Source organism: Ambystoma mexicanum, chromosome 1q (genome assembly GCF_040938575.1).
Source record: "Ambystoma mexicanum isolate Mex_15411 chromosome 1q, UKY_AmexF1_1, whole genome shotgun sequence".
Classification (NCBI taxonomy): domain Eukaryota; kingdom Metazoa; phylum Chordata; class Amphibia; order Caudata; family Ambystomatidae; genus Ambystoma; species Ambystoma mexicanum.
In genome coordinates this window covers 43039757-43060935 of record NC_090922.1, presented here as the reverse complement: position 1 = coordinate 43060935, position 21179 = coordinate 43039757, and the positions used below count along the sequence as shown (strand labels likewise).

General features: G+C 45.6%; 1 protein-coding gene across 5 annotated transcripts in view; it reads right to left on the bottom strand.

Annotated features, from left to right (window-relative positions):
- Nucleotides 1-21179, bottom strand: part of IST1 (IST1 factor associated with ESCRT-III) — a 615340-nt gene that overhangs the window by 474079 nt on the left and 120082 nt on the right. For 3 of the 5 annotated variants that reach the window (XM_069635496.1, XM_069635500.1, XM_069635497.1), the window contains exon 2: nucleotides 9038-9137. In XM_069635496.1, coding sequence (XP_069491597.1) covers nucleotides 9038-9125 — 88 coding nt within the window. In that variant the 5' untranslated portion in view covers nucleotides 9126-9137. The remainder of the gene's footprint in view (nucleotides 1-9037; nucleotides 9138-21179) is intronic. The other 2 variants (XM_069635499.1, XM_069635498.1) reach the window with 1 other exon arrangement.

Genomic DNA, 21179 nt, shown 5'->3' with positions numbered 1-21179 from the left:
AAGAAGGGGTGTAAAAGTGAGAAGGGAGGATAAATAGGGAGGGGCAAGACCATAGAGGGCTTTGAAAACTAGACAGAGGAAGTTAAATTTAAGCTAGGTGTGAAATGGGAGCCAACCTAGTGAGTCAAGGGAAGAGGAGATGGAGTCGTGAGGTGAGAGAAGGCAGATGGAGCGGATAGCAGATTGGTAGATGGTTTTGAGTAATTAGGATCCAGCTGGAACTATCCTCTTCAACATTGTGAACTTTTTTGGATTCATGAAACTACTGAACTTCTCATTACCCAGCAAACGATAGGGCAAGTATACAGGGCACTGCCCTGTGCAACATCAACAAGCATTGCACGGAAATCTGCTTTCAGAGCCTTTTTATCATATCTATTTAATTTATTTGTGTCCATTCATGCAGCTAACCTTTCCATTTTACAGTGACAATGATCTCACTACAGAGGTACACAGAAATGCTGTATTTTTGCTAATTATGTGTCTTGAGTACAAATACCTTCTGGTGACATTAATAATATTAGTGCAACAATGCTTACCAAATACTTTTGTTTGCTAATCAAGAAAACAAAATGAGCAAACTCTGCTAATCAATTTCTGAAAACTAATGTATGCCTTGCACAGTGCTAGGGTCATGTTTTTCGCAACTTAATCCGTGTAAATCAGAATGAGATGAATCAGAATTAGTGTAATATGAGCTTCCTTCCTTGTTATAACTATAAATCCGTGTAACAATTTGAATGTGCTAAAAAAGTTAAATGAAATACATGGGGAAACACATTTTGTCATACTCCACGCAAGCGATATAAACAAGGCAATGGCAAGATGGCTTAAGATGTTTAAGTGGATTAAGCACTATCTTTAGAGATGTACATGCAGTCTGAAGACGCAGGTTTGAACCCTGGGAGGTAAACTTAACCTCCTTTCAAGGTCAATGCTTTGATTAGCACATATTAGAACCGCATTTAGAAGAGGGAAGAACCAGACACGAAGCGCTAACATTAAAAAAAACTTTATCAATGTTACTGTTTGGGGGAACGTGGCTTAAAGGCCATGGAGTAGGACGTGTGCTCCGGAGCTGCTCCGATCAATCCTGCATGATCCTATAAAATCAATATGCCTGCAGAGGGTATTTACAACTTGCAAGACGCTATTGGGTCTATGATATCCTGGTGCCTACTGTGACGAAGTACAGAAATCTGAAGGGGCGCACACGGGCTACAACACGGTTTGCAAGTTTGTATCTGTACAGTGTTATAAGATCCAAAATGGCCGGCGCCATGAACAAAGGCTGCTGTGGCGGCCGAAAAGCTATGGGCCTGGGAACAACTGATCGCATTGAGCGGGGCGCTGAAAGCGGGCGCCTGGACATAGGAGGCGAGGCAACCGCTGAGCGCTCGCCTGCTGAGCTGGAGGAGCGGCGGGGCTCGAGGGGGAGCAAGCCGGACAGACCATGAGGAGAACGCAACCGCCCGCACGGGGCGTTAGGTGAGGACTGTCCACACTGGCTGGCTCGGACACCCACAGACGCTCCTGCAGCGGAACGGGGATACATGCACCTTGAAGCCCGGGGAGACAGAGCTGCGGACGCTCTCATAAGATGGAATACGTCGCTAAAGAAGGCCCGGCTACCAAACGAAGTGTGCAGAGAGCCTGTAGGCCTGAGCAGCCGCGGAGAATTGCAACACACACACACTCAGCTTACAGGCTGGAAATGAGCCCAAAGATGTACTATTACGCTAACGGAGCACCTCTCCACTATATCCACAAGAGAAAAAAGCTCCTGGTGCAGGGGGCCAAATCACAGGTGAAGGCCGTGGCAGTTTAATGCAGTGGCCATGAGTACCCCACTGAGAAAGCAAAGCCCCAAGGTGTGGAAGTGGAGGAGCTCAGTGGACACGCTATACGGAGTCAAGCAGTGCAACCATGAGGCAACAATCTACAGACCAACAGAGGGAAAAATGTACTAACCAAGCCCCACGTCCTTGTAAAACTGCATTTGTGGGCCCCCAGGCATTGAAGATGGGACAAGCCCCGTGATCTGAAATACTAGGACCCTCGCAGAACACCTAAAGCGACTGGAGGTGGTGACAGAGGTCGCAGACTTGCCCCCTACGGCCGAGGACTGAGACACAAAAAAGGAGAGCTCGCTCCACAGCGCAGCTCGAGAGTAGACCCCACAGACTGTATGGCCAGCGCCCAGGGATGCGAACCCCGTAGTGGCTCAGGCTGGACTGCTGGTATAGGCCACATAAAACACAACAAAGGTGGCGGATTGGAGAATGGCTGGCCCTGGCGAATCTGAGCAGCCCCAGCTAGGGGTCTGAATAGCCCACTAGCACGAGAAAGCTGAGTGAGAGCGGAAGGATATATACCTATGCCACCTGAAGAGACGACACACAGCGGCTGCGGCAACGGCACCATCCCGGCACGTGAGGGAAGGAGGCAAACACTCCTGAAGATGGGCAATAAAATACTGAAAAACAAGGGAAACAGCAGACGATGGATGAATATGCTAAATCTCCTCAGGCAGGGGAAGAGGGGAAACACAAAGGGCCACTGTTGCGCATGGACCAACAAATCCTAGATCCCATTGTTGATCTGAAAATGTCTGGAGAGAATAAGCTCGATCTGGCAGTGGCAGGGCTCAAGGCTTCGTTAGAATCCTAGATAGATACGGTCCAGATAGACTTCAATTTATTGCAATAAGATGTAAGGGCCTTGGCGGAGCGCACGACCGTGCTAGAGACAGAGGTGAAAGCAAACACGGGCACCTGCAAGACGAACGCCGCGGAGGTCCATATACTGAAACAACAGGTGCGGAAGTTGGAAGACAGAGAAGAAGGGCAGGCGTGCAGAAACAATGTGCAGATTATTGGACTGCCTGAAGGCGAAGAGGGCGCGGACCCGACCCACTATATTGAGACTAAGTTGCTGCAGGAGATCAAAAGGTGGGGCGCTCACCTAGGGATTCGCGGTCGAGAGGGCACACAGAGCACTAGGCCGCAGGAGCTCCCCTGAGGCCGATTATAGCAAAGATCTTAAATTATAGAGACAGAGAAAAGATCTTGGAACATTTCCGGAAAGGTGGAATAATACAAAGAGCGTCAGCGGCTATCACAGCATACCCTCATTACACCTTTATGGTACAGAGTAGGCGTTTGCACTACGGAACAATCAAGAGGAGGCTATGCGATGCGGGATACAGATACATGTTAATGTACCCAGCGAAGTTGAAGGTGTACCATAAACACAAGGCCTTTTTTTTCCGAAACTCCGGAGAGTGCGACAGAGTGGTTGGACGGCCAGAACTGCCTGGCGACTGCAGATGACCATGCAGAGAGCAAGGTGGATGAGTGACCCAGCAGATTCCGGAATAGGTTGTTCTACAGACATTTGGCCTTCGGACTTGAATATGGTACGGCAAGTAGCAGTGTTGGAGGGAACGGACGAGATGTGATGGTTACATGTGAAGAAAAGGTCATTGAGACACACCGAATGCCATATCGGGTTAGCAGCATGAGGAGACACACTATTACCCCCCCCCTGCCCATAGTTAGGTTAGATCGGATACTGCTAGTGCGGTATCCCTTGCTGGGCTCTTGAGTGGTATTGCCAGGATAGGGCCAGATGTGGGATAGCGCAAGATCTAGGGATGGAGCTGGGCACCAGTTGGGGTTAGTTGGGGAGGGTGGGAAGAGGGGAGTTGGGTTAGATTTAGTTGGGGTTGGGAGAGGGAGTTAAATGGAAAGAATGGGAGGAGTCGGCAATCACAACCCGGACCACTTCTGAGGAAAGAGGGAGGAGGAGTAGGCTACGGCTGATATGGGAGATCTGAGGATAGTGACCTGGTATGTGCGGGGGTTCAATAGTTATATTAAGAGAAACAAGATCATAATGTACCTGAACAGGCAGAAAATAGATATAGATATACAAGAAACACACCTGAACAAAGATAAACTGGAAGTGATTAAAAGGAAATGGATTGGGGATCACAATAGGAACAACATATACGGCGTGTGCCAGAGGGGTTATCACCTGGATAGCGCGGCCGATGGCAGGATGGTATTGCTGAAAGGGCTTTTTGGGAACAGGGAGATGAATATAATGAACATTTATGCCCCGAACAATGACACCGTGATATACTTCAGAAACTTGTACGCCAAGATCAGCTCATATATAGATGGAGCAGTGGGAAGAGATTTTAACTGCACACTGAACCCCAGGCTGGACAGATCCGATGAGAAAGTAACTAGGCTGAACCCGGCGGCGAAGTCCCTGGATACACTTGCACAGGACTTTCATATGATTGAGATATGGAGGCGGCTTCACCTACAACACAGAGGGTACTCACATTACTCAGCCCCACATAATTTACACAAAAGGTTAGACTACATTTTTTCAGACAGCACATAGATAGAGGAGATGAAAAGTGCGGAGTACAAGGCAGCAGTCCTATCGGACCATGCGCCGCTAGTCATGACGTGGAGGGTTTCCCCTCCCAGGCCGCAGATACCGACCTGGAAGCTTAGGGCTGAAGCGCTGAAAGATAACGCATTTAGAGAGGATTGGAGGAAGGTTATACAGGAATACTTTGAGCTCAATACGGGGAGTGTGAGAATGGCTGGCATGCTGTGGGAAGCGTTCAAGGTGGAAATGAGGGGAGAGGCGATCTCAAAGTCGAAAAGACTGCAAGGAGGCATAATGAAGGATCTGCAAAACATAGAAAGGGAGATCGACAATAAAATGCAAAGAGGGGCAGATTCCCCAGGGTAGAACCCATTGGGAAAGATAAAGGAACTTGAATTATAGATTATATATAAAAACACAGCATGCAGGAGGTGATAAGCCAGGCAAGAGTGAGGCTCCGGGACAGGCAATTCGAGAGATACACAGGGGAGATGGCTTGGTAGAGGACAATGAGTGCTTGAGTGAATGAGTGCTTCTATAAATACTGTCAAAAGTTATACGCTGATAAGATTGAAGAGGAAATTGATATATTGGAGACGCTGGAAGAGATCAACCTCCCTAAACTTGGGGAAAAGGATCAAGAGAGATTAGACGCACCCCTTACACTAGAAGAACTAGAAAATGTAATTCAGACACTTCCCACTAATAAAGCTCTGGGGGCTGACAGTCTCCCGAGCAAGTTTTAGAAAACGTATAAGGCTGACCTACTCCCACCGATGCTGGCGATGCTGAATGAACAAACCGAGTACTGATTGTAGATCTTATAGACCGCCATCAATGCTGAACCAGGATAGCAAGATCCTCACTGCAGTGATGGCAAACAGGCTGAAACCTATGATAAACTCCTTAGTACATCATGACCAAACGGGATACGTTCCCCGAAGGTGTATCTCGGACAACCTCAGGCGGCTACGTTATATTATAGACCAGACAGAGGGGAGCTCCCAGGAAGTAGCGATAGTCTCACTAGATGCGGCAAAAGCCTTTGACTCGGTTAAATGGCCATGGTTGATGGCAGTTCTAAAGGAATATGGAATGGGACCAGCATACTTGAGGTGGGCTAAACTATTGTACAGCGAACCGGTGGCGCGGGTCCGGACGGGTCCGATTATCTTAGAATGATGGACTCTGGGCAAAGGTACCAAGCAGGGTTGTCCCTGGTCCCCGATGCTATTCATCTTAGCACTGGAACATTTGGCGATATACTTAAGGCATCAATACAACGGGGTAGGTATTAGCACGGGAAGTGGACAGCACTTGATATCGCTATACGCTGATGAAATGCTGCTGTACCTGACATACCCAGAGGAAAACCTGCAGTATATACTAGAGGTAATGGAACGCTACGCAATATTGTCAGGTATAACGATTAACCCACGTAAATCCATATGGTTCCCCTAGGCAGATCTGTAGGAGTACCGCAACATGAGTTACCAGTAATGCAGATCGGGTGGGCAATTGACACCATTAGATACCTGGGGTGGACATACATCATAAGATTGAGGATGAACATAAAAACAACACAGAAAAAGCAGTTGAGAAGGTCGAACGTAGTATGGCATTCTGGGCGCAATTGCCTCTGACTATGATGGGCAGGTCGGCACTGCTTAAGCTGATAGTATTACACAGACTGCTACACAATTTCGCAAACGTCCCATATTTGATACCCAAACGGTTCGTTTTCCAGAGTATTTGCAGGGGGTTTACCTGGCACAATTCAAGGAACAAGATAGCCCTATGGAAATTGCAAAACCCGTATGATCAGGCAGGGATCAGATTGCCCAATTTCGAAGTGTACTAACTACCTGGCCAGCTCCAGTATGTGGCAAGATGGCCGTCCGAGGACACCACTCCAGAGTCCAGATTGCTAAGAATGGAGTGTATGCCCTATTATCTGAACGAGTGGATGTGGGTGGCAGACCCTCCAAAAAGAAGAAGGCCGGCATTGTTGGACTTGGGCAGGAAGATCTGGCACAGAGCCTACCAGGTGATGGGAAGCCCGCTGCCGTGCTCCTAGCAGGTGCCCCTAGTGACACTGAAGGGGGTAGGGGAACAACTGAGGAGGATCATTAGAGAACACTAGGAACCAGTAGGAGTAGCAACCATAGGAGATATATGGCAGGAGGAGGGGAGGATAGATTTTGAAAAACTGAGAAAATACAGGGTTACATGGTGGACAATATATTGCGTATGCTAGATTGGTGGCACAGGCGAAGAGTACGTGGTCAGAGGTACAACGGACCCAGCAGCCAAATGCTGCCATAGAAATGTTTCAGGCGGTGTCAGAGGGAGGCCATGAGAATTCCGGAATTTATGAAATAATGATGTCTAATGTCGGGAAGGAAGTGATGCTCATACAGTGAGATTGGGAAGAGGAAAGTGGGGAGACAATTAGCGATGGGTTATGGGCAAGGATGCAGAGATACCATAAGAAGGTGTCAAGAAATGCACTACCACAACAAATTCAGGTGTACATTACACACAGGGCATATATGACCCCCTAAAATAATTGCTTAATTTACAAATGCCACTATACAGAGATGCCCGAAATGTGGGGAAGTGGATGCTGGTATAACATGTTCTGGGCGTGCCCGGAGATAGCTAAATACTGGGAAGAAGTAGCAGGGACTCTCTGTGGGCGTGTATGGCAGGGAGATTTTCGAGACCGCGCAACTTAAGCATGTGAGCAAACTTAAAGATCTGGCCTACTTCCTTGCCAAGCACAAGATAGCTATGAGCTGGAAGGCGAGTGGGAGACCAAACGCAGAAGCCTGGTGGTGGGACCTCCTGAAATGGACAGATGTTGAAACAGTGGTGTGGAGGGAGGAGAAGAAGAGGGGGAGACACTTACAGTTTGGCAACATTTGGTCGCATCACTGTCAGGCTCTGGTTGGGAGTTAACTGAAACAGACAGCTCCTCCGATATTGTGGAAGACGAGATGAACACAATTTAAAGGAAGGTTGTTGTAGATTGTGGGACACTAAGGTGAGGGTGGGGTTTGGGTTAGGGGGGTAGTTGGGCAATGTTTTGTTAATTTTTGTATGCACCGGTTTAGGTGCTGTGTGTTGATTGTTTTGAAAATTAATAAAGACATAAAAAAAAAAAAAAGAAAATCAATGTTACTGTGTGACGTTTCTGTGACCCACTCAGTTACTGTGGAACAAGTACAAATTTTATTTAGTACTGAATGCAAACTCAAGATTCATTACTAGTGAGCCTGCTGTGGTGGAGGGAGGAATCCCATGACCTATGGCAAAACTGGTGATCCTAGGTCCTCCAGCTTACCCCTAACTCCATTCCCGAACTATCATCAACCACTTTTTTGCAAGCACAGAGTCTAAGCCAAATGCCATGAAGCCAAACACTAACCAAGTTTAAACATGCTTTAAGTTGTCTTGAGGATACCTCCTAGGCTATCTAGTAACACTATACCAACATATTCTCACATACACTGTACAGGAAGCCAAGTGATGCAAAAAAGTCTGTAGGCACACTTGCACATCATATAGAGATTGCTAAAGGAAAGACCACAGAGAGGCTCCACAGACGAGAGGGGCTGCCTCTGATGAAAAATCTGTTAACTGCAAAGTTTGAGTTCAGCCAGCCAATAAAGAACTAACCAAATGTTGATTCCTGGATACTACACTGGAAAAGGCATGCAGGAAGGCTCTGATGCAAATGATAAATGTAAGATCAGTACAACGACACAACCAATATCTGTTTTTACCCATAGGTAGTTCAAGACCGACACAAGGACAGATTCATTGCCCTGCATTGCCATTAGCCATGTGAAAATTATTCAGTTATCGATTACCGCATGACAGCTGCCCACACAAACAATTTCACTGGACCTTTTTTAGATGGGGTATAAAGTATCAGATCCTAGGCACTTAAGCTTTACTTTTTCCTTTAATAGTGGGTCAAAACAGGCTACATATCTGAAAAGGTATCTTAGTTTACCTATGATATATCAATTGTGTAACCTGCATATTATAGCTTCTGGTAATAAATTACCTGACAACAGATCAATTTTAAAAGAGAAAACTAACCCTTGCAAAAGGTGAAGAACTCAGACGATTCACAATGCAAGCAGACATTATTGCAGTTTTCTGACTGAACCAAAGACGCAGGACATGGACTACTTAGAACAACTCTACATTATGTAAGCAGCATAAGCCCTAGAAAAGTCAAAACACTACTTCAACAGGGAAGACTTAGTTGTGCGGATTGTTCAATGGTTCAAAGACGATTTGGCATTGTATATATCATAATGGATGCCAACAATTCAGACTTGTGACCATTGACTGCAAAGACACTCATACAGCACAGAAACATGATCTCATACCGGCTCATCAAATTATCTGGAGATAAATAAATCACCCTTCAGCGTACCCTTCAAAATCTATACAAAATTAGCAGAAAGTTTGTAGATACAAATGCACTTCTTGTAGCAAGACCAGAGCATATACTTGAATGTGTATGTTACCCAACATTCTTAAGCAGCCCACCACATTCTGAACATGGTCTCCTGGTCTCACTATGCACTCCATTTTTCATAGTACTCACTTTTTTTCTTCTCCAGCAGCTTCAAGCGGTTGATAACAAGTCGCAGGTTTACACGCAGTCTCTCGGCCTTAAATCCAGATCCCAGCATGATGACAGCCTTCTATCAGGAAGAGTGAAAATGTACGAATTACACACACAACTTTCATTTAGTGAAAGAAGCACTATCTTTGCTACGTCAAAAGGCAGACAAGCAGAGTAGAAGGCTTTAGTGACTGACTGAGTACATACTTAACACTTGGAGGAACATGCAGTAGAAGTCTAGCACAGCACAAGATGAATCTTGATTCATCACCGCTCTAACTCATCGTTTACTTCGTTCCTCCTAACCTCTTGGTCCAATACAAAATAAGAGCAATAAAGCAAGTATTGACAAAACTATGTAGTCGTTGGGTGAATACAATGTTCTGACATTTTCATGAATATCTGTAGGGAAGTAGAGTGGAATATGGCTATTACTATTACTGGTTTGTGAAATAAACCATCAAGTGAATGATTTTGGAGTGTGTAATAGAACACTAGACTTTTCAAGTGTCAAAGAAAAAGGTGCAAGAGAATGCAAACATCAAGCAGGCCACAGTAAGTGCTTGTCAAGCATTCCATTGAAATCAGCACTTTCTAAGTATCCCGTTAAGTGCAGTGCCTACCAGTGACTATAACTGTCAAGAACACTATAGAAAAAAAACATTACAAAAAAGGTATTGATCACACTGATCCGTGTCAGCAGGCACTCCCATTCCTGTGCCACAGATCACACGCATCATTGTGCCACATAGCAGGTCTATTATAGATATATTTCAGTGTGTTTAGTCTCTCAGAAAGCCAAACACCTACTGTACCTGAGGAAGTATATTCCATGTAACCTAGTGTGCTAGACAATGCTAATGTTAAAGGATATTTGTACCGTGCACTATCACCACCGGAGTGGTCCCTTGGCGCTCTGGCGGCTCTGAAAAAAAAAGGTGGGGGAGAGTTAGTGGGATGAGCTGGAGCAGTGCAAGAGAGCAGTGATGTGCTGTTGGCGGCCTCAGGCCGGAATTCCATTGGCTGGGCTTGGAGTGTTATACTGTCGAGGGACGTCATGTGCTGTTGTGCGGGTCTATGTGTGCTTTTGTTTTGTTGTTACAGTGTAGTGAAGTTTGTGCAGATTTTTGTGTTGTAGGTTTGTGGTTGTATTTGGTTAGAATTTGAGAGGTGTATGCAGAGAGTGAAGTTGTTAGTGGGTTGGTTAATTGGCATGGCTGTCTTGAAGCGAGGCACTAAATTTCCATGTTTCCAATTAGGTGGGGTGTGTGGGCGTCTCTGTGTCTACGTCCCGATCAGGGGCTGTACGACACTCACGGTCACTTTCCCATGTGACATCCATCGGTTCATTTGCCTAACCTTACCCAAGTTGGGTACCGGCCGCCCACGTGGCCCGTTTGTATGCGTGGCGGGAAGGCGCTCGTGCGTCCTTTGCAGTCTAGCCCAGAAAGCATTCCCAATCTAGTCTAGTAGGAGGGCAGAATCGGTAAGCCCGGGTTTACTCCCTCCATGTGATGGGGCTGCTCGGCATTCATCATCTTATTCGGTTGCTCATTCATGTTACCGCTCCTAGCCCCTTTGGAATGAAACACTTGCAATTATCTACAGGGGCGGAGTCTGCCTTAATGTAGATGGATCTTTTGATTACTGTCAGATTGTGCTATCTTAGAAGTACAGGTTCCTCGTTGTTTCAATATTTCATATGGCCCCTGTCACTTAGAGGCAAGTTTGTTTTCCGAGGTAGGCAAGAGGACCAATACTTTTTGTCCTATGGAAACCGATCTTAAATGTACCTTTTTGTCATAGGTGGACTTTTGTTGGATTTGGGACTTTTCCATACGAGTATAGACTAGATATCGAACAAGTCTCATGCGCTCTCGTAATCTGGTAGCAGTTTGTGAAAGGGGAATGGGCGCCTCTTCTCTTTCTTCCCAGGTCTCCCAGAGCATGTCCAGAAAATCTCTAGGTTCTCTACCATGAGGTAGTTCAAAAGGAGAGAATCCAGTGGATGCCCGAGGGGTTTTCCTTACTGCAAATAGTGCCCAGGTGATCATACGGTCCCAGTCCTTCCCATCCTTATCTACCAACTTTCTTAGAATCATTCTGAGTGTTTTGTTGAGTCTTTCCACCAATCAGTCTGTTTGGGGAAGTTCGTAAGGTGGTAATGTGGCACAGCTCCTTGACTTCACCCATGCGCTTACTCATAAAATTGGATCCTTGATCCGTCAGGATTTCCTTACGAAAGCCAATCCTGGAAAAATATGGTAGGAGATGCTTCATAATCTACTGGGTGGTGGTGTTCCGAATAGGGAATAACTCAGGGTATCTGGTCACGTAGTCGACAATCACGAGGACGTATTTGTTACCCATTCTAGACGTTTCTAAAAAGGTCCAATGATATCCATCTCAATTCTTGAGAAAGGGACTTCTATTATTGCTAAAGGATTTAGAGGGACAGGCAATGGGATGAGAGCATGGATACCTGGCTAGCACTTCCCACTGATGTGTGCCTGGGTCTTGGATTGTCCTAAGTGTCCCCCTTTCAAATGGGAATGCGCAATCTCTAGTACGATCTTCCGGTGGGTTATGGGGATTACTAACTTAGTTTTACGTATGCCTTCTGTGAATGTTTTTCTATTAAGCAATCCTTGCTTGAAGAAAAAAAGGACTTCCCTTCTCTACTCCCTCTCCTTCGGGAATTGCTTGCAAGAAAGCCTCAGCGATGGCTGGGTCATTTCGGTGGGTGAAGGCCAGGTCGGGAAAGATAAGCTCTTGGGAATCGCTGAGTCACATAATTGGCTTATTGCCTCACTAAACATGGCCATCTTTAAGCAATGTTCACCACCCCCTCACTTTTTCATCATTGAATCCTCACTGCAGCTACTCCACACCTCATAGAAATGTATAATAAGTGTGCTTTCTATAAGGCATCACTTACATTTCTATGCACTTATGGAGGCTCACCCTTGCTCGCCACGGCTAACTTGTGGTAACGGAGAGACAGATGCCGGTGAGCTAACATTGTCCACAAAACCGAGAGACAAGAAAATGTTTTTTCAGTATGGCAACTCGGACGGCATGGTGTAATATATTTCCTAATTCAGAAACATTCAAATAGGCTATATCCAAGTCCCCAGAAGTCTCTCTTATGGATATTGTCTAGAGGTAGTGGGTGGGTTTGAGGGTTGGTGGAGGGCTATCCATGTAGAAAGTATGACAGTATTTTGGGAGCAACAAGGTTACAGCATTCATTCCCCAAATTGGTCCCCCAGTCACAATAGGCAGCGATCGGGCGACCAACTTCTCTGGCCAGCTAATTTGGAGATATCTGCAAAGCTCTAAATGTCCTCCAGCACATACACTGTGCTGATCATCAAAGTGCAGTGGTATTGTAGACCGAAGAAACGGATATTAAAACAAGGCTCTCTGAAATTTGCCAGAACAGTGGCCTCACGTGAACAGAGGCATTTTATTTATTTAGGGATAGATATATATATATATATATATCTCACACCTAACCCGAGGGCATGTAGGTGCTTTTCTTACATGTGGAATCAAACATTAAATGTTGCAGTTATTTTCATAGTTCCATATTTACAGAGCTGTGGCATATACATTTCCTGGCAATAGATGACGCAGTTATTTACATAGCAATGGCATTTACAAATAATGGCAATAGGTAATACAGTTATTACAGGAGACAGGAAGGGTCTGCAAGCATTAATGAGTTTAGAGGTATAGGCTACCGCTGATTCAGTGGCATTCACTCGTTTACATAGTGTGAGTGACGAGTCCAGGTAGAAACAAAGGGTTTTTACTTCTTTGGACACTTATCTGGTTGCATCTATGTTGAAGGTTTTGAAGGTGTCGTTTAGTTTAGTAAGACGAAATAGTGATGCTATGAGGAGAAGTTCTGTCTTTTCGTCATTTAGGCATAGCCCATGTTAGGCCATACGGGCTTGGATGGTTAGATAGATAGCATTTGGCAGAGTCTACGTCATGGGAGCCTGTGATGGGGATGAGGATTTGGGGGTCATCTGCATAGTTAGTGTAGGTGACACCCTTGTCATCTAGCAGGTCAAAAAGAGGCTTTGTAAAAATGTTGTAGCGCATCAGTGAACCACAGGAACCCTGTGGTACACCACATTTGAGCGGGGTTCGTTGCGTTCTGAACTCGGGAGAAATATCTCTCATTGTTCTGTCAGTCAGGAAAGATTGTACTCATTGAGTGGGGTTAGGGGAGAAGTGGGCTGCAGAGGCTAGATGTTTGCATAGAACTTTGTGGTTAACAAAATCAAATGCAGCAGAGAGGTCGAGTAGCAGTAGTAAGGCTAATTTTCCTTTGTCTTTTAGATTATACATCTGAATTTTTAAATCCAGAATGGCTGTTTCCTTCCCATTTCTTGGGCAAAATCCCAGTTGTCAAAGACAAAGGAGATTGTTAAATTCCAGGTAATGTTCTATTGCCCCTTGACCTGCATCATATTTGCAACAATGCCAACTGTATGGGTTATCACCCCATGACCTTCTGAAAGGGTGACCCATGCATATGGCCACAACCTTTCCTCAAGCTCCTTGTGAAATGAACTTGAATCTTGACAAACCACATTTTGTACTATTGAAACACCCTTGTAAAGACCGTCAGATCTGTCAATTTCCATGTGAAGGAGGCCCTGCCTGAAATTTCTAATAAACCCCATACTTATACCCAGGTGGTGAGCACCATATGAAGTTCTCCTCACTAGCAAAACTGCAGTAAAGTGTCAGTGACATTCTTCGAGGAGGCTTGCCTCCTCGTGTAAGAAGAACAAGTTACTTGGGAACTGTAACGTTCTTTCGATTGGATGTTCCTCCCACATATTCCTCATCTTAGATATATCCTTACCTTCAGCTTTGCTGCTTCGGAAATTCTTTCTCTCTCCACCAGAGGGCGCTCCACTCGAGGCTGCAGCGTCTATGTCCCTCGGCGGCATCCGTTGAGTGCCGACGTCATCCGCTGTATAAATGCCTTGAGCGCACCCGTTGGCCTCAGTTCTGTTTTTTCGTATATTATAGCCAATGGATTGTAGTTAAAGGCGTGCCTCTTTTGACCCATGCCTTAAAAGAATTTAGAGTGTAAATCATGTAAACTGTACTGTGGGGTCAGTTGGGAGGGTCGATGAGGAATACGTGGGAGGAACATCCAATCGAAAGAATGTTACAGTTGGTAAGTAACTTGTTCTTCGAATGGATTGTGTCCTCCCACGTATTCCTCATCTTAGATAGACTCCCAAAGCAGTTTTGTATTGGAGGTGGGAGTACAGAAATGTTCTAGTCATGTACCGAATGAAGTACAGATTTAGCGAACAGAAGTCAAATCTAGAGCATAATGTTTTATATAAGTATGCATGGATGACCATGTGGCTGCTGCGCAAATATCTTGCACAGGGAAACCGCTTTGAAGTGCTGTCAAAGTTGCCATGCCCCTGGTAGAATAAGCCCTCAGCACATCTGGAGGTTCGTTCCCAGCCAATCTGTAACATTCAAAATGATCCATCTAGATAGTGTGTGCTTAGTTACATATAGTCCTAATTTGCGGCCAGTGTATCACACAAAAGGTTTATCACACCGACGTAGTTTTGCCAATCTTGAAATATAGAAACTAAGAGCTCTTCTAGGATCTAATCTATGTAGCCATTCCTCTTCCTTACTTGCGTGAGGAGGAGGGTAGAAAGTAGGCAGTGTTATTTTTTGTGACAGGTGAAAATCTGAAAATAAAATTGGCAAGAAAGAGGATTTTACTCTGAGGACTACTTTATCTTTATAAAAAATGGTGTGAGAAGGACCACTAGAAAGCGCCTGCAACTCATTTACCCTGCGGGCTGATGTCATTGCCACAAGAAGTATCATTTTTTAAAGTAAGGAGCCTTAATGGAAAATAATGTAAAGGCTCAAATCGAATGCATGTGAGGAACTATAGTAGCAAGTTTAAATCCCACACAGGAACTTGAAAAGGTATTGGAGGAAACACATTATTTAGACCTTTTAAGAATTGAGTTATTAAAAGGTATCTTAAAGTAAGATTCTTCCTCAGAGGAGCGCTTAAAAATGGATAGCGCTGCTAAATATCCTTTTATCGTACCAACCTGGAGCCCCAGATTAGCCAAGTGTAACAGAAAAGACAATATTGTGGGACTATTACATTGAAACGGGTCCACATTCTTTTCTCTGCACCAGTTACTGAACTTGTTCCAATGACACTGATACAGAGATTTGGTTGCTGGCCTCCTGGCCGAAAGTAAAATCTCCATTACGTCATCCGAAAGGTCTCAATCCTTTTATCTCAACCTCTCAGAAGCCATGCGTGAAGGTTGAGTGTGTTGACCAATGGATGGAGAACATGACCTTCTCTAGTGAGAGAAGATCCTCTCTTTTTAGATGACGTATTGGAGGGCAGATGGACATGTCCACAAGGTCCGGGTACCACGTTCTCCTGGCCCAATCCGGGGCAACTAGGATCATGGTTTTCCTGACCTTTCTCAACCTCCTGATTACTTGAGGGATCACAGGGACTGGAGGGAACGTATACAGAAGTGGAAACTCCCATTCCACCGCAAAAGCGTCCCCTAAAGCTCCTCTCGGGGGAAATTCCCTTGAGCAGTACAGGTCGCACTTCCGGTTGGCACCGGTCACGAACAGATCCACTTGAGGGGTTCCCCAAAAGGCGAAGATCTTTTGAAGGACTTCCTGAGATAGCTCCTACTCGTGGGAGACTGTGCTCTGCCTGCTCAGAGTGTCCGCCGCTGTGTTTTGCTCTCCAGCAAGTGACCCTACTCCTCCTCTCTTGTTGAGGTAGTACATGGCCACCGTTGTTGTCCGTCATTATCATGACATTCTTTCCCGTACAGAGGGCCGAAAAGCCTTCAGCGCTAGTCTGATTACCCTCAGCTCAAATAGGTTGATGTGTAGTTTGGACTCCGATGGAGACCAACGACCGCTGATTGTCAACTCGTTGGTGTGAGCTCCCCACCCCGTGAGTGAGGCGTCCGTTACTACGGTTATCTCCGGCCATGGTTGCCAAAAAGATTCTCCCCTGAGGATATGTTCTCTGCAAGCCCACCATTGCAGATCCTGTGCTACTTTGGTTGGAACTTGCAATAAATCTGACATTTCCCCTGAAAATGGAGACCATTGAGTCCTGAGAGCCCATTGAAGGGATCTCATCCTCAATCTGGCTTCTGGCACCAGAAAAATGCAGGATGCCACGAGACCGAGCAACCTAAGAAAATTGAAGGCCGGTAGATACTGGGCATTCTGGAATTGTATTACCATCTGCAGAATGTGGTGAGCTCTCTCTTCGGGAGACAAAGGTTTGCCCGAACAAGTATCCAGGACTGCTCTGATAAACTAAAGCTTCTGTGATGGTATCATTTTTGACTTTTTTAAATTCAGAGAAAATCCTAGTTTGTGAAGGAAGTGGCAAGTCTTGGACAGATGTTCCTGGGCTTGTTCTGGAGAATGTGCCCTGATCATCCAATCGTCCAGATAGGGGTAGACGTGAATCCCCCCTCTGCTGAGTCTCGCTGCCACTACCGCCATTAACTTGGTGAAATATCTGGGGGGGGGGGGTAGGTCAACCCGAATGGCAGAACTCAAAACTGAAAGTGAGAATTGCCAATCACAAACCTCAGGTACTTTCTGTGCTTGAGATGGATTGGCACATGAAAGTAAGCATCCTGAAGGTCCAATGATACCAACCAGTCCTGGAGTTGGAGATCCTGAAGGATCTGAGAAAGTGTGACCATCTTGAGCTTGTCCTTCCTGAGGAACTTGTTCAAGCTTCTCAAGTCCAAGATGGGTCTCAGTCCTCGGTCTTTCTTTGGAATGAGAAAATATGGGGAAAAGCAACCTTTGTTCCTCTCTGCTACATGTACATGTTCGATTGCACCTTTCTGTAGCAGGGTTAAAACTTCCTGCAACAGGAGCGGATCTGGATGTTAGACCGAGTTGTATCCCGGTGGGTGATTCTGAGGTTTCTTTTGAAAAGGAAGGCAGTAAGCTTGGGATACTGTTTCCAGTGCCCAAGTATCTGAAGTAATGCCCCGCCATTATTTCAGATGCTGTAAGATCCTGCCTCCCACCGGGGTCTTGAGGGTCAAAACCTCAGAGTGGTTTTGCGGCAGCTGCAGCAGCGGGCGAAGGGACAGATGCCGCTGCTGGGGGAAGGTCTAGCACCTTTTCCTTGCCCCCAAGGAATATTCTTTGACCTCTCTGACTGGCCTGTCCCCTCCCCTTTCCAAATGAGGAATAAAATCGAAAGGGACGACCCCTCCAGGAAGATGAGCCTGTGTAGGGGCATTGTTGAGGTTGCCTTATATCGGCACTGAGTGATTTTGCCGCCGCTTTGGAGGTCTGCAGCTTCTCCAAACTTTCATCCACCTTGCTGCCAAACAGCCTCGAGCCGTCAAATGTATGGTGCAAAACCTGACTTTCTTAGCCACGCAAATCAACGCAGCACCGTGCTAGATGCCATGGACCTACTGATACTGTCAGCTGTGTCCAAACCTGATTGGAGGCATTCCCCTGAAGCCTCCTATCCATCCCCATCACGTTCCTCACCTTCTAGGATGTGTTCAGCTGCAGCTGACATGCAGTCCCACAGGGTATATGTAAACCTTGCAAGTGTGCAAGTTAAATTTGTGGATTTTAAAGCCATGCTCCCTGACGTAAATTTCTTTCTGAACCATGCATCAACCTTTTAATCATCCCTATCAGGGGGAATTGTAGGGTATGCAGCATTTCTAGTAGAGGTAGCTGCATGAACTACCAGACTTTCTGGAGATGGGTGCTTACTTAAGTATTCTGGGTCTGAATTACAGGGTCTATATTTAGACACATATTTCTTATTTACTGCTGGAATAGTTTCAGGATTTTCCCATGCAGTATTAACCCTCCTTTGTATGGCTACATGAAAGGGAAGTATGGCGTCTTGCTGAGGTCCTCCTGAAAGGATGTCAGTCATGTCATCATCTTGATAGACAGGTGAATTTCTACCCCATCCCATGAATTCAGTAACTCTACTCATCAATTTCCTATAATGTGCATCAGCATGTTCTACTGGGTCAGGTTTTTCAAATTCATATTCTGGAGAAGTAGCCAGACCACTTGCTGACTGCAAGCACTCATATAGGTCTTGTATTTTATATTGAGGGTCAACTAACTCCTCAGGGACTGGCCTTGTACCAAATTTACCAGCAGGTGAAACCTCTTCCTCTGCTGATGACTCTCCTTCATATATGGAATGACATGGTCCTAAAAAAATCATGTCTGCTCTCTGGGTGAAAAACCTTTTCAGGTGGTATAGCTTTTAACATTGGCATGGGCGTGGACCTCAACAAAAGCGTTGATGTTGTAGCTACAACCTTCGATATTGTCGAGGTAGTTTTCGTCAATGCCGTTGAAGGAGTTGTCGAGACCATCGACACAGTCAAAGCAGCCTTCGATACCGTCGATTATACACTCGACGTAACCTTTTTAGGTGGGGTCATCGATGCCTTGTGCTCGACCGCCTTCCATAGAGGCTTCGAGGACGTTTTCGATAAGGACTTTGATGACGCATGAGAGTCTGACGCCATTTTCTTGACTTCTACCTCCGATTTTTGCACCGGTAGGCTTTTTCTATGAGGTGTCTGGGAAGAATCCCAGGGTGCCACCCTCACCAAATTTTTGTTGGATTTTCTTGTTTTAGATCTTCCCCTGTAATTTTTTTTGTGAGCAGGGGCATGGTCTTCGTCAGACGTTTTTGAGGGGGTCTGGGCCGGGTTCTCAAAAATATTTAACATAGATGCTCTGAATGCTTCCCATTTTCTAGGGGAGTCATGTCTCGATGGACATGTTATGACTTGCTCAGATGACTTCGAGGAAGAGGGAGACCGGTGTCGTCTTTTCTGAGGACGAAGAAGAGGACTTCCTGGATCTGCTCCTCGACCTAGATTTTTTATGACGTTTTACTGAAGACTCAGTCGAGTCTTTTTTCCCCTTCGAAGAAAACTTTGAGGATTCCTCCCCCACAGCCAGTTTACCTCTTCATTCTTTTAAGGCCTTATTGGTCATCGACTGACAAGAACCGCAGTCATCTATATGGTGATCGGAACCAAGGCACCAGAGGCAATTCCGATGAGGATCATCTCAGTGACATCTTTCTCCCACATTTCTGGCATTTCTTCAATACAGTTTTCGGTGTGGAATGGTTCAATGAAGATGACATTATCATACGAACTAAAGCGCTGTTTTATAACGATCCGAAGCAAAGCTAATGGAAAAACAGAACTGAGGCCAAAGGGCACGCTCGAGGCATTTATACAGCAGATGACGTCGGCGCTCGACAGATGCCGCCGAGGGACATCAACGCCACAGCCTCGAGTGGAGCGCCCTCTGGTGGAGAGAGAAAACATTTCCGAAGCAGCAAAGCTGAAGGTAAGGATAGATCTAAGATGAGGAATACGTGGGAGGACACAATCCATTTGAAGGTTCTGCCTCCGCCTGAAGCCCCAGAGACATCGTATCCATAGAGCTTACTGTCAAATATGCCTGCTAGCTTAGCAATGCCAAGTCACTCAGCCACATTTTAATCCATCTTGGCGCTAGCACATCAACCGTAACTCCTTCGCCTGTTTCTACGGATATTGTCAGGCTCCCAACATCAGTTACAACATCGACTTCAACTGATAATCTTCCCTTCTATACACTGGATTCACATGCTGTTTCAGAAAGGGAACATCTGCACAAACCTGCTGCTCGAAGCGTAGAGACAACACCTCACACAGGTATAATTGCCCTCACCAAAGACAGTCATTTGCTTGCATTTTGTAATTTCAACAAAGACACTAATTACACATAAACCGCACACACTCTTGCTGCTAACATTATGCTTTTTGAGGAAGGGACTCAGAAGAAGCTGCAAAGAGCTCATGTGCACTCATGCAAATTCTTTACCTCTCTGTACAACATAGTGCTTGGAATGTTTGTGTTGGTTATTGGAACTTAACGCTTGTGTATTTTCACAATTTCTCATAGTGCAGACAGAAGATAGCCCCCCGCTTAATCACTTGTGCACCCTGAAATCTACTACTGTGTGCGGGTAGCTCCATTATTCTTCATGAAGTTCGGGATGTATGCTGTCTGCCGTTTCCTCGAAGCTCTAAAGACCTGGTGTTGGTCAACAAGTTGTTCGTTGTGCACCTAAATGCAGACTGAGCAGGAAGTAACCTACAACATGACTTACTGTTGCCTCATTACCCTGCCCCAGTATTCATTGTAGACACTTTCAACGCCACTTAACACAAAACCACAAAAACCTGTGTTTACCCATGGATACAAAGCAAGAAAAGCCACCTGTATGACATCTAGCAATATGCAAGCATCCAGAAGCTAGACTGCTGGGTCTATGCACACCTTGCCCACATCCTCCAGTTTGGATTCCCAACGGCACCCATTTCCTATGATTGGGGTGGGGTGCATTTCTATTGATCTAAAGCTTGTGTCTAAGTCAGGAGAACCCAAGCCTTGTAGCGGCAACCAGTCCTTACAGAGTTTCACACGGCCACTGAACTTTCCTAAGCCTTCCAAACTTACAACACATGCTTCAATCCAATTAGCCTCTCCCACTACACGCTGCCTGTATTATGTAAACCAGAGCATGATATCAATGGGTAAAAGCAAACGTAGCTATACCCTGTCACTTGTGAAGAAAGTCACCATCAATGGTGTTCTTCTCTTGTTCCAAAAAGGTTTCGCTTTCACTGAATCAGCCTATTCCACATACCAAAGTACCAACTTCCTATGTAGAACCCTCTCTTACATCTAGCTCTCAATGAATTGGTCAGGATCCTGTTAGATGGGGTAATTCTTGCCTGCAATTAGTCACTTTAGCAAACTACCTGAACCCCCATGGCAAGAGACAATCGGAGTGGGAGGAGTTTGCTCAAGATATAGGTTATCTGATATTGGGAGTAGGCATCACATGAAAAGAGAAACTATATGGGTTGGTCCCATTATTAGAAAAAGGTTGTTGAAACCCTGCCCTAATGACCCATGAGCAAGTAGCATACCATTGTCTTACAAAATCATATAGTCCTCAACA